The sequence below is a fragment of the Solanum tuberosum genome, unplaced genomic scaffold, assembly GCF_000226075.1.
Source record: "Solanum tuberosum cultivar DM 1-3 516 R44 unplaced genomic scaffold, SolTub_3.0 scf00008, whole genome shotgun sequence".
NCBI lineage: Eukaryota > Viridiplantae > Streptophyta > Magnoliopsida > Solanales > Solanaceae > Solanum > Solanum tuberosum.
The window spans coordinates 2,741,294-2,754,456 of NW_006238934.1; the positions used below are offsets into that span (position 1 = coordinate 2,741,294).

At 35.0% G+C, this 13,163-nt stretch overlaps 1 protein-coding gene and 2 long non-coding RNA genes across 3 annotated transcripts; all 3 read left to right on the plus strand.

The window, feature by feature from the left end:
• The first annotated feature begins 2,013 nt into the window (after positions 1 to 2,013).
• On the plus strand, positions 2,014 to 3,829 carry LOC102601872 (uncharacterized). The gene is made up of 2 exons (XR_366619.2): positions 2,014 to 2,554; positions 3,368 to 3,829. It is a non-coding gene; the product is annotated as an uncharacterized lncRNA (long non-coding RNA).
• Positions 3,830 to 4,688: 859 nt separating this feature from the next.
• LOC102601646 (uncharacterized) lies at positions 4,689 to 6,561 on the plus strand. Its single transcript, XR_366618.2, has 2 exons — positions 4,689 to 4,940; positions 6,010 to 6,561. It is a non-coding gene; the product is annotated as an uncharacterized lncRNA (long non-coding RNA).
• Positions 6,562 to 6,669: 108 nt separating this feature from the next.
• On the plus strand, positions 6,670 to 11,323 carry LOC102602209 (heme-binding-like protein At3g10130, chloroplastic). The gene is made up of 8 exons (XM_006339067.2): positions 6,670 to 7,026; positions 7,174 to 7,263; positions 7,362 to 7,432; positions 8,630 to 8,731; positions 8,830 to 8,934; positions 10,367 to 10,502; positions 10,849 to 10,958; positions 11,080 to 11,323. Exons 1-8 carry the CDS (start codon positions 6,831 to 6,833, stop codon positions 11,152 to 11,154), a joined length of 885 nt encoding a protein of 294 aa, XP_006339129.1. The 5' UTR covers positions 6,670 to 6,830; the 3' UTR covers positions 11,155 to 11,323.
• The last annotated feature ends 1,840 nt before the right edge of the window (positions 11,324 to 13,163 follow it).

Here is a 13,163-nt window from a genome sequence, read left to right on the forward strand (position 1 = left end):
AAATTAACACGTGAAAGAAAATATATTAATAATACGCATGAGGTAAGAGGAAAGGAGAAAAAGAAGAGAGCGTGTTATGTTTTTCTTAGGGGTAATAATGGAAAGTAAAAATTATTATTTATGATCGAAAGCGCTTTATATCTCGTGGTATTTATATCTCTGAGGCCAAACGACATCGTTTGTGGCCCCTGCGCATCGGTCAGCCGACGTCGGATGTGGCCTGCCCGCATCGTCCTTGGTCTGCACGCATCGGTCAGCTGACGAACATGGCTTGCCAGCATTGTTTGTTGTCTGCACACATCTGTCAGTTGACGTCGGACGTGGCCTGCCCGCATCGTCCGTAGTCCGCATGCGTTGGACGGGCGACATTGGCCGAGGTCTAGTCGACAACATGCGGATGCCCATGCCGTACAAAAATCAAAAGAGCGTGAAACATCGTTCATGCATAGCAACGTCATATATTTGGGCATTTCCATCTATTCTCCATCATTTATTCTCCACGTGTCCGTCTCACGCGGTTCATTTGTACTAATTTTCACTACTTTTACGGTTCATACGATATTGAATACTCCCTCCGTCCCTATTTAGTTGTCCATATTTCCTCTTTTAGTTGTCCCTATTTAGTTGTCCATTTTGACAAATTAAGAAAGGACAACAATTTTTTCCTATTATACCCTTATTTAAATAAAGTTGTCATAAATAAAGTAAATAAACTTATGAACTTCCCAACATTAATTAGTTATCTTGAGTTAATTTATTTTAGAATTGTAAATTGTACTATAATGGTAAAATTGTAACTTTGCTATGCTAAGTCATTGTTGCCTTAATCTGTGTGCCATTTCTAAAGTGGACAACTAAATAGGGACGGAGGGAGTATCTTTTATTTGTACAAATATGTATCAATCATTAGTTTCACATGTTGAGAAGTGTTTTATAGCATTTTCCTATTTTTCCAACTTTTATTCATATTTTGGTGACCTATTAAAGTTTCATCTAAGAACTTGTAAGAAATTAAAGAATTTTTTGTGGTGTGGCAATTCTTCAAGACGATACACATCAATTTAGTTATTTGACGTTGCTACTATTAATATAATAATTAGTACACAATAAATTAATCTGAATTAGTCCTCTTGTGCTAGAATTGACTTCTCACGCTATTTCTTTTTTAGCTCCATCAATAAATAGAAATTGAATTATTCTACAACGACGTTTTAAAACCATCTCATGTAGGTACCACTTGAATTGATTAAAAGTTTATTCAACCTCAATGAAAATTGTAATGCAAAGATTGTTTATTATTTGATGTTTAATTGTGTTAAAAATATTACATAGTCAAAACAAGCTTTTTAAAGCAAAATATAATTATTAATCTACCTAATTTAGTAATTTTAAATTATTCATGGCTAATCTCCACATTCTATTTCATAGCAAATAATATATAAGTTCTTGCCTAACAAGTACAGAAAAATATAAATTCAAACAAATAATGTAATGAATTATACACTATACAATTTTACGTAGAGATCAATAAGTTCCTCTATTTTTTCAATTAAATGTCTTTCTAATTTATTAATAGTTTCCCCTTGAATTTTTTATATTCATTTGGGACGGACTATTTTAAATTTATGCAGTGTAAGATTTATTAATAGGAGAAGGGTTTAATTTCTATTAAAATAATCAATTTATTTCAATCTAAATCTATGATAATATAGTAGAAAAAAATTAGGAAAACTTTGATATCTTTAGAAGGAACTTCATTACGTGAATAAATACTTAAGGGGCTGATGTTGAAATAAATATTCTTAAAATAGGACTAAATGTTTGGTTTTCGAAACTCAAGGACCCTAAACGACATTTACTCGACTTATATCTTCTTTTACGTTCTCCCACAGCGAATACAGAGAGAAGTTTACAGTACCCTAAGAACCGTAGCGTAGCAATGGAGTTCGTCCCTTCGGGGACATCCGATAAAATTGGAACGATACAGAGAAGATTAGCATGGCCCCTGAATCGAGAAATGGTCTAAATTTTTTTGCCGGTCGTCGGCGTTGAGCTCCGGTACAAAAATCTGCATTTGTTTTGTCGGTCGCCGCCGGCGAGAGTTCGTAAGTACTCGGAATTCCTTTCGACTGTTTTATTTCCTGTCTCCCCTAATTTAGCTGACGGCGATAAGCATATTATTGTGCCCTAGTTTTTTTTTTTTGCTTTTAAGAATCCTGATATTACTATTGCTGTGAAATTCACTCATGATACATCTGAAACATTTATGAGAATATAGGCAAATTAAGCAAATTTGAAGATAAACAGATTTTGAGGAAATGTTGTAAAGATCACTATTTGTTTAGTTTTTGCTGCATATCCTGTATTGCAAAAGTTTAAAGTATAGGTGGAAACTCAGCAAGTGTGTTACAATGTCGATGGTGTTCGATGAATATCTGGTAGCCATTATGGTTGAAGATTTATTTGTCCCTCTACAGTATAAGGTTGTTTATTGTTGAAGATAGGGGTAAGATTTGCATATACTCGAGGATCTCCACTTGTGGCAATACACTAGGTACGTTGTTGTTGATACTTGTATTTCATTGTTTTTAAACTGGACATGTAGACAACTAAGTAATAATGAATGCTGGAGTGAAATTTTATCTAAATAGGGCGCGTAGGAAACAGGGTTAAAGAATTGTAATGATCATTAAAGGTGCAATCTTTAAAGCTTTGATAAAATTATGCACATTAACTATGAAAATGTTAGGGAGAAAATTGTTCGTTATTCTTTATTTCGGCAAAATATTTGATCTATCATTCAGGCAAATTGTTTAGTTGGGGAACATGTAGAAATCATCAGTTTTGTTTGTGCCAATTCTTCCTTCATTGCTAATACACCAGATAATGGTGATACGAAAGGCGTCTACCGGACATGTTGCAGTGGTTTTCCTACATAAATGTAAAATTCTGTGACACCAAGGGAAAAAATAGCCTTTTTGGGGTCTTATAGGTGGTAACTGGATACGGTGAGAAATTGTGTTCCTCTTCCTTGGAGGAATGTTAAGGGAATTGTGTGATACTTGTGGTTTTTTGGTGGATATGTGGGATTATCTAGTATTTGTGTTGTGCTGGTGGGAGGTAGTAGGTAGTTTGATGGAATAGTCGAGGTGTTTGTAAGCTAGCCCGCAAATCATTGCCTTAAAAGAATAGCTAGTCAAAGGTGTATTACTGCATATCAGTAAGCTGTTCTAAATCAAGCTTGTTGGGAAGTATCTATGTTCTAAGCTAATGTGGATGATGTTAAGTAAGCTTTTTTCTCATCCAGTAACCTTTGTGACATAAACAATTTCCCCTCTTTGTTTAACAATGAAGTATTTCCTTGCAGCGAGGTCACTGAAGGAGGAGCCTTCCTATGCAAAGGTGAAAAAAGGGACTTCAAATGGAGGTCCTAGGGTTGTAAGAATAATACATGCCATGAACTTATGAAATTAAGATGGAGTTGAAAACTCATTTTTCTATTGCTTGTGTTTGGCCTCTATCCAGTTGGGAGGAAGATCGGATTCATAAGTTCTTATCCCGGTCTATAATTGTCTAACTGGTCGGGAGAGAGATCAGATTCGTGAGTTCCTATCCTGCTATATTGTTAGCGTTGTCTAACTTGTCGAGAGGAAGGCCAGTCATCCTCGGTATCTTGATGTAATGTATCACCTGTTTTTGTATATTAATCAAGTATCATCAGGATCGATTTCAATTGATATCAACACTTTGTGAATTGTGATGAGCCAATATGCTTTATCTGTACATTGTGTTTGAACTGCAAGATTTAATTAGTTAAAATTATTTCCTTCATGTGTTATGTTTCTATGACTCCTGAGTCCTGCTCCACTCTGAGCTGCTGAGGTCGTTTTGCTACGACACATATTGAGGTTTTTTTTTTAGTATTCAGACTTCAGTGGTATGATGTCATTTTACAGATTGGGTTCGGTGTAGGGCGAGCCACATGCAAGCTAGAATCATGTCCCTTCCACTCTTGATCGTGGGAGCACGTCACAACAACAACAAATCTAGTGTGATCCCACAAGTTGGGTATGAGGAGGGTGATTTGTACATAGACTTAATGAAGATTGTGAGCGCACGTTGAATGATATAATTCTTTTTGTATAATTTGGTCATGCACGAATGTTCATCATTATACGATGCATGTTATTTCTAATACGATAATCCAAACCGTCAATGAGAAATAATAACAAGAAAACTAATTTTAGTATAACTTGTCTTCAAACCAAACAACTTTTTTATGTGTTTTGTCTAAAGATTTGTACCTGCTTAGGGATCCAATGGATTTAGGTTGTGTCACGTACCATTTATGAAAGGGAAAAACACTTTTATTAAGACTTCTTTTTTTCCATTTTAGGACAAAATCTTATTCATCCAAAGTTCCCAATTACATCAAATTTAGAGGTATTTCGCTTGGTTAATCATGAATCAAATATTACGATGATAACTCAATTGTTTATGTTGAGTCATTAAAAAGTGTCAAAATAATATAGTACAAAAAATGAGGGAAAATTTTGACATATTCAGAAGGAGCTTCACTACGTGAATAAATACTTAAGGGGCTGATGTTGAAATAAATATTCTTAAAATAGGACGAAATGTTTGATTTTCGAAACTCAAGGACCCAAAACGACATTTATTCAACTTTTATGTTCTTTTACGTTTCTCCCACATCGAGCCCAGAGAAAAGCTTACAGCACCCTAAGAACCGTAGTGCAGCAATGGAGTTTGTCCCTTCGGGGACATCCGATAAAATTGGAACGATACAGAGAAGATTAGCATGGCCCCTGCGCAAGGATGACACGCACAAATCGAGAAATGGTCCAAGTTTTTTTGCCGGCGGTCGGCTCTGAGCTCCGGTAGACAAATCTGTATTTGTTTTATCAATCGCCGGCGTTGAGGTTCGTAAGTTGCTCGGAATTTCTTTCATCTGTTTTATTTCCTGTTTCCCCTAATTTAGCTGACGGCGATAGGCATATTATTGTGCCCTAGTTTTTTTCTTCCTTTTAAGAATCCTGATATTACTGTTGTTGTGAAATTCACTCATGTTACATCTGAAACATTTATGACTATGAACAATTAAGTACTTTATTCCACTCTCATTTGGTTTTTGGTGGATTAAGTGTGGGATTGCCCAATACTTGTGCTGGCAGGAGCTAGCATACACTAATAAAATAGTCGAGCTGCGTGCAAGCTTGCTCAGACTGTCAGACACCATTGTTATTGAATACAGTTGCGTGTTTGCTATTCAGAATCGACAATTGTTTGTAGATTCGTTCTACTATCTTTAAGCTACTTACACATTTTAGCTGCTTTTTGTGCAATGTTTTTACTCCATCCTTTTATACTTTTTAAGTCGAGTAAGCTTGTTCAAATTGTTGGTGAACTCTTTTATGATATTTCTCTCCTAGTAATGTGGCAGCGTATAAATAATTATGCAGTTCGTGGGATCTATCTCTGATTCCCGGAAGATGGTGGAAGTTGGTTCAACAGATGGACTGCAAAATGAGAAGACAATTGTAGCTAATGAAGTGTATGAACTATAATAAAATTGCTCGTCTCTTCGATGCAGCCTGTTGTCTAAGCCACTAGTTTTGTATTTCAAAAATGGGTACCACTGCTACAGCCTACATGACTATTGTGTATCCGAATAGCATAATCAAACAATCTGTTGTTTATCAAGTTCTCCCAGAAAGCACTTGTAATGCAGTAGAATATAAGCATTATTATATTCTTATGTGTTATGTTTGGGATGTTTAAATTGTGAATATCATATGGCATATGTTATTTCAGGGTACCTTCGTGATTTTACTGTGATTCTCCTAATTCTTTACCAAGTGAAGTGAATTGGAGTAGTTACTTCTTTTATTTCCATCTCATGTTTTGCTTAATACCTAGTTGAATTGTTTAATGTGGAACGCGCATTATGTTTGCCTTCGTACTTAATGATACTGCTGTTTTTCTTGGCAGATTCACAGTGGATACCTCTGTATCTAGAGGTTGTAGGCACCTCTGGAAATGTGACTACTGAGGATGTTGCTTTCATGCTTAATATAGACTAGGATTGAACACAAATTTGGATCTGATAAAGCTTACATTGGCTGGAGACTTTATTTACGATCATTTTGGGTTGGCTTTCTTGTTATGTGCCTTTGGCATGTCACTCTGTGGCGGTAGTGACTCCGCTGTGGGAAAGAACTGCTTCCTTCTTGCTTGATAGGGGGAGGGGATGCTTCCGTTCATCAGTGCAGACTATAAGTGCTCTCCGAATCGTGGTGGATAGTTACTCATCACACGGCTCAAGTTAGGGGTTGGATGTAGAATAAGAATCTTATGTTAATGAATGTTTTGTGGAAGATAAGAGTTATAGCAAGTGATGTATGTGTTGATAATTTGTAGGACAATAGCATAATGGTAATTTGTGCTTACACTCATTCACAATGGTTCATCGTGCTATTTTGGGCCTTTTTCTATTCAGTTTAAGGTGGAAATGTATCAACCTTTTATTTATTATCTTTATAATATCTTATTGGTTTTTTCTTCATATTTATTTTGATCCATATATTATAAAAATTCATAAAGAAAGACAATGATAAATTCAAATTATCAGGCATATGTCTTTCTAAATTCTAATGATAGAAGATTATTTTCGCCAAACTCGTGACTTTCTAATCACGTGACAGCAATTTTATAAATATAAATAAAATTACGCCGAAGACTAAATTCCGAATTATCTATTCCCCTGAGCGAAAATAAGAGCCTAAAACACTGCAACTTATAAAAAACTAAAAATGCTTCTGCTCTCACCTTCTTCCATTTTTACTCCTCCATCCACAAGCAGAATAAGACCTTCGCCGATCAAATCTATGGCAGTAAACAGAAGCAGCTCTGCCCCGGCGCAGCGGAGAAACGGCATGTCAGCTCTTGAAGCTCGAATCTCCCTTGTCATCGCTCTCGCCTCCCAAACCTCTTCTCTTTCTCAAAAACGTAAGTTTTTCCCTGCAATTCCTTCTTCCTCAGTTAATCGTATTTTATTAGTATTTCACTCAATTTGATTCTGTTTTTTTAGTCCTTCAACTAGTTTTGGGATGAGAACGATGTTAAATGATTGATTGATTGTTATATTGTTGGCAGTTCTGACGGAATTGGCGAGTGAAACCGCGAAATACGTGTTTCCGAAGAGGATATTCGAAAGTCGGAATTTAGAGGAAGCTTTGATGTCTGGTATACTTTTTCAATCTATTTATGATTGTTTTATTCAATGATATTTTAGATGGTTAAAATCAGTCCACGTAACTTATATCACTGTCATCTTCATGAAGTGCCGGATCTGGAGACAGTGAAATTCAAGGTGTTAAAACTTACTGATCAGTATGAGATAAGAGAAGTCGAGGTATCTGTGCTGTGACTAATTTCTATTCATACTTTTTTTTTTTCCAGTAGCATCGAGATTTATATGCACCTTTTCTGCACTTTATCACGGGGATTCGTTCTAGATGAAAGAGGAGCAATATTTGACAGACAAAAAATAAGTTTAGAACTTTCATCAAAAATATGTTGAAGATAGAGGTGGAAAACTTGTGATGAGGAAACATATCTTAGGCAAGATACATTATTTATTAAATTTGCTTGTACCAGCTACTTGTTCTCACACAAAGAATCCTTTAGTCAGTATTTCTTGATATATGGTGATTATAGTGAGTTCTCTCGAAGCGATCTAGGTTACTAATAGTATAATACAAAATAAAGCATTGGTTGGTGATTTTACTAGGTCATGTCAATAGATACAAGAGAGACATTTTGCAGATTTTGGTATAAAATTGTTTCGACGTCTTTTCTTCAAGAAATGGACCTTGTTCATATATGTTATTAACCTTTTTATGGTCATAAAAAAAAGCATTAATGGATTTCAAATAGCTGAAATGCACAATCCACTTGGAAGAGGAGAGTATTGTTGTTTGATCACTTTGTATATGCCACAACTGGAGAATGAAAGTTATAGGTAAAAGTCAGCATGTCTATGATCTATCAATAAGAAAGTAAAAGAAACAATAGGAACCTGAAAGAGATTTGGTATCCAAATTTTTTCTGGAACAGAAAGAAACTGACAGAAACAGTCTAGTGATCACAGCTCAGGAGTTCTCAATTTTGAGAAACATGTTTGCGACACTGACTCAAGTGTTAAGACATGATTAGAAATCTGAGGTGGCAGTTTCTTGAAATAAGCATGTTATGTTCTAACTTTTGTTTGATCACCTAGATTTAAGCATGTCATAAGCTCTCTCCATTCGTATTGAAGCCGTGGATCCTGTTGTTTGAAAGTCATTGACATTAAATTTTGGCAAATAATCCTTTGTGTTTAACCTGAATTCTAGACCATCAGTCACTGTGTTATCATGGTGCATATATTTCTTCTTAATAGCATTAATCTACCATACTATAGACACGCTGTATTATTAGAACTTTACTCACCGACATCTCTTTATGTTGTCATGCTGATAAAAAATAATTCCTGATTATCCTTTTAACCATCTTTCTTTTTATTATAATTTTGTTCATTTATCTAAAGTAGTATTGTGACTTTAAACAGCCTTACTTTGTTGCCGAGGCTACAATGCCTGGGAAGTCTGGGTTTGACTTAAATGGTGCATCTCAATCCTTCAACACATTGGCCGAGTTCTTGTTTGGTAAGGTAGTTGAAGGTACTTATAGAGTCAACCTTTGATCGCCTCGAACCACATTGTAATGGTGGCCTTCTTTGGCTCTGTTCTGTTTCTTGATGACTTCTAGAACACGAAGAAGGAGAGTATGGCAATGACGACACCTGTAATCACTCGTAGAACTCAATCTGATGGGGAGAAAATGGAAATGACTACTCCAGTGATAACTAAAAGGGTACAACTCTTAAACTTATCATTGTTTTTCCGTTTTAGTTCTTTTACAGCATATTATTTACTGCTTCACTCAAGACAGATGGTTTGGTTACTCTATTACACATGCTCTTTGCTCGACTCTTTTCTGTGCAGTACCTTTGTAGACATATTGTGTTTTTCTCAGGACATTGGAGATACCCTGTAAGAAGGACTACTAACATGGATATTGATGCACGGTGTTAATAAAAGTAATAAAGTGATAAAATAATGGAGTTGAGTCACTACATAACTGGAGAAATGATAAATGAAGAACTACTCTAATAATGACCTCATGTTGCCAAATGGAAATGCTGACTTTTACTGATTCTATTGGGAAAAACAACATCATCTAGTTACCTAATTCACAAGGAAAACACATTTACGTTCTTGATGTGGATTTGATAAAAGCTGAAATGTATTTTAGATGGGATTTGAGGATCTTTCAATTGTGTGCTAGGCCTATATGCCAGATCAGGTACATATGAAATATAAACATTGTGGCTTCTTATTGTTTGAACCTGTAGTATTCTTGGATGGTACTATTACAAATCCATATCTAGGAGAATGGGAAACTATTAGATTCTACATTTTGATTATGTTGCACTATGTTGCTCGGACCCTCTAAAAATGCTGACACGCCTGTGTTGGATCCTCCAAAATGTATAGCTTTTGGAGAATCCGATACACACTTGACAGTAATTTTGAAGGGTCCCAACAACATAAGTGTTGCATGGTTCCTTCATTGCCTTGCCGTACCTGTCCTGAGGGTGTGACTTGAGTGTTGGGTACTTCTTTCCAATTTTTCAAATTACACTAATAATTAAAGAAAAAACTGCACGAACCGCTGTCAGATACTTGCACGCACGCATCTGATATGTGCCTATAGGCTAGTTCGTGTATTGTAGATGTCCAACCTTAGTTCCAGAACAAGTTTAGAATGGAATAACAGTCAGAGAGAACAATCTTCCACATTATAAAAATTATATGTCTGAATAAATATACACATCTAATCCTCTATACAAACAATAACACATTTTTCTAGTCATTCATAAATGGATATCTGATAACAACATTTTGAAACATAAAAACCAATATTTTGTGGAAATAGGCACTCCCTTAGAGATAGGTTGTGTGTCTCTCTGGTTATGCTATGTGGAGACATCCTATAAGAATTTCTTGCTCCGAGAAACTTCAAAACCAGCATTATTCCATTCTAGAAAAGAAAAAAATCACTTTAATTTATGTCTGATCCTATGTTTTAGTGATTAACACTCCCACAGCCCACAGCCCACCCCATCCCCTCCAAAAAGGAAAAAAAAGATAAACATTGTGTATATAGTTGTTATATTTATTTTCTGCTCTCGTATTTTCTCAAAAAATTACACCTACTGGAATATCATTAAGAATTTCATTAGGCGGAAGATCAGGAAAAGTGGAGGATGTCCTTCGTCATGCCCTCCAAGTATGGTTCGGACTTGCCACTACCGAAGGATTCCTCTGTAACTATCAAAGAGGTACCTCGGAAAACTCTCGCTGTTGTTGCTTTTTCAGGTTTGTAACTTCATATTTTAGTATGTCAATACAAAGTTCAAGATGGAATGTTAAGTTTTCTTGAAATTCAACATCTGTAGTCAGAAAGCTGGGATCTGTCTCATTGGTTTATAGAAGTAGATCTTGGTAAAGTTACTTAGTACTTTATTGATCGATTCACTTATCATGATATGATGGAAACTTGTACATAGTTGTATATCCGTTTCTTTCTTTAATGTCCTATAAGCCTGCTGTGACGAATGGCGGTGATCAATTCAGAGTTCAAAAGAAAAAACATTTAGTTATTCTGTTTTTCAAGTTTTGTATCCTAACATAGCTAGCCCTCTCTCATTTGATTCCAATGAAGGTTTTGTAAATGACGAAGAAGTTAAAGCGCGAGAATCAAGACTTCGAACTGCACTAAAGGGAGATGCAGAGTTTCAGGTAAAAGATGGTGCCTTGGTAGAAGTTGCACAGGTATATTTGCAGAACCATTTCAATTACACTTACAATATCTCCTGGAGAACATATTTTGACCTAGTGCAACTAAAGTAACTCACTAACTGCATATTTGTTATAATATATACTTTTCTTGCAGTATAATCCACCATTTACTCTTCCTTTCACACGTCGGAATGAGATTAGCCTGGAAGTTGAAAGGAAACAGGAATAGCTAGACAGTGTGCTGTATATTGAGATAAATCTGTTCACTAATGTATAGAACTAGAGAAGCAAAACTTCGCCAGTATTCATTCTAGACGTATATAGCGTGTATATGTATATCATATTGTATTATACACCTTGTATATATATATTTCAGGCGATTGCTTGACCTTTTAATACTAGGTTATGTACATGCACCATATTGCTCCTACTCTGAAAATAATAAGACACTTTGTCTTTTGTACTCTTAGCGAATTCGCGATCATCCATTGGGTTCTGTATCATTAAGCATATCTTGGGTAATATTATTCATTTTCCGGAAGATATTATGTTTTTTTCCAGGGATTCTACTGAGATTTATGTTGCTCGGGCTTTTCAAATATACTACCAGGTGTGTGTGATAAAAGCTATGCATTTTTAAAGAATCTGACATGGTGTGATAACGTTTTTGGAGTATCCGAGCAACATAGGCTAAAATATGTGAGTGCTTGCAGTTTAATGTTTGTGCACCCTTTCTTATCAACCTTGCATATTCCTCTAGCTTCTACGATGCATACTACATCACGACAATGCATGAAATTCAATCAGAACAAAAACTCGGTGGGTAAGATATAGGTTTCTTGTATGAGTCGCATGGATCAAAAAATGAATCTATGATTTCAAGTCCAACAATAACTAGGCATTAGTCTCAATCATAACCGCGTGGATTAGTATGTTTTTTTCCAGGGATTCTACTGAGATTTATGTTGCTCGGGCTTTTCAAATATACTACCAGGTGTGTGTGATAAAAGCTATGCATTTTTAAAGAATCTGACATGGTGTGATAACGTTTTTGGAGTATCCGAGCAACATAGGCTAAAATATGTGAGTGCTTGCAGTTTAATGTTTGTGCACCCTTTCTTATCAACCTTGCATATTCCTCTAGCTTCTACGATGCATACTACATCACGACAATGCATGAAATTCAATCAGAACAAAAACTCGGTGGGTAAGATATAGGTTTCTTGTATGAGTCGCATGGATCAAAAAATGAATCTATGATTTCAAGTCCAACAATAACTAGGCATTAGTCTCAATCAAGTTATGATTGACTTATGAATCCTCAATATTCATTTGACACTTACGTAGACCTATTCATTCAAATACTATTTATATTGACTATTTTTAGATTGCTGGTTTGAGACTGACAATATGAGCAAGCACATGCGAAGTTTCCATCTCTGAACATTTTTCAAAACAGAAGAGTTGTGATGATCACCTCTTCTCACTTCAAGATACATTTTTTTCTTTTAAAAAATGCAATTTATTATTTGTAGACACTGAAATCACTTTTTTTTTAATTGTTATAAGCGTAAATATTACATGCACTAGAGAAGGTTTAATTTATAAAATTAATTTGGCCTTTAGATGTGGTGAGCTCTCCATCACGATGTAAGAAAGTTGCTCTAGTAACAGTTAATCCATTAATTTCTACCAATATTTATCAATTTAGTATATTAGGTACCCTAACAATAAGATAATTGATCTAGTTAATTAACTGAAAAAGAACATGAGAACGCATAATAATTATTAATTAGCTACCTAACTATAGAGTGGAATTTTCACTGGCTAACCCTTTTTGTGACAGTTATTTAGTAAATATTTCTCTTGTAATTTATAGACTTTTTAGATTAGGATGTAAAGATCTCTTTTGAATATACTGAAAATTTTATGAAAAAATATTAGACGACGATTTAAAAGTTTGTAAGTTAATTGACAAGTTTGTAATGTTTTGTCTGTAGTTAATATATGAGCAAACATTTACATAAATGTTTCTTTATTAGTGCTGAGGTCAGTCACGCAAACAAAATTGCAGTTTTTCTCTGTTTTCTCATTAACTTATTCCATTCACTCTTGCTTTGTGTTTACAATTCCTTTGGGGCGGAAAATTATACTGTATACTCAAGGTTTAATTCATCTTTTATATATATAAATGTTGAATTTCTTTGACTTCTTCATATTTTAAATTCTCTTAATGAA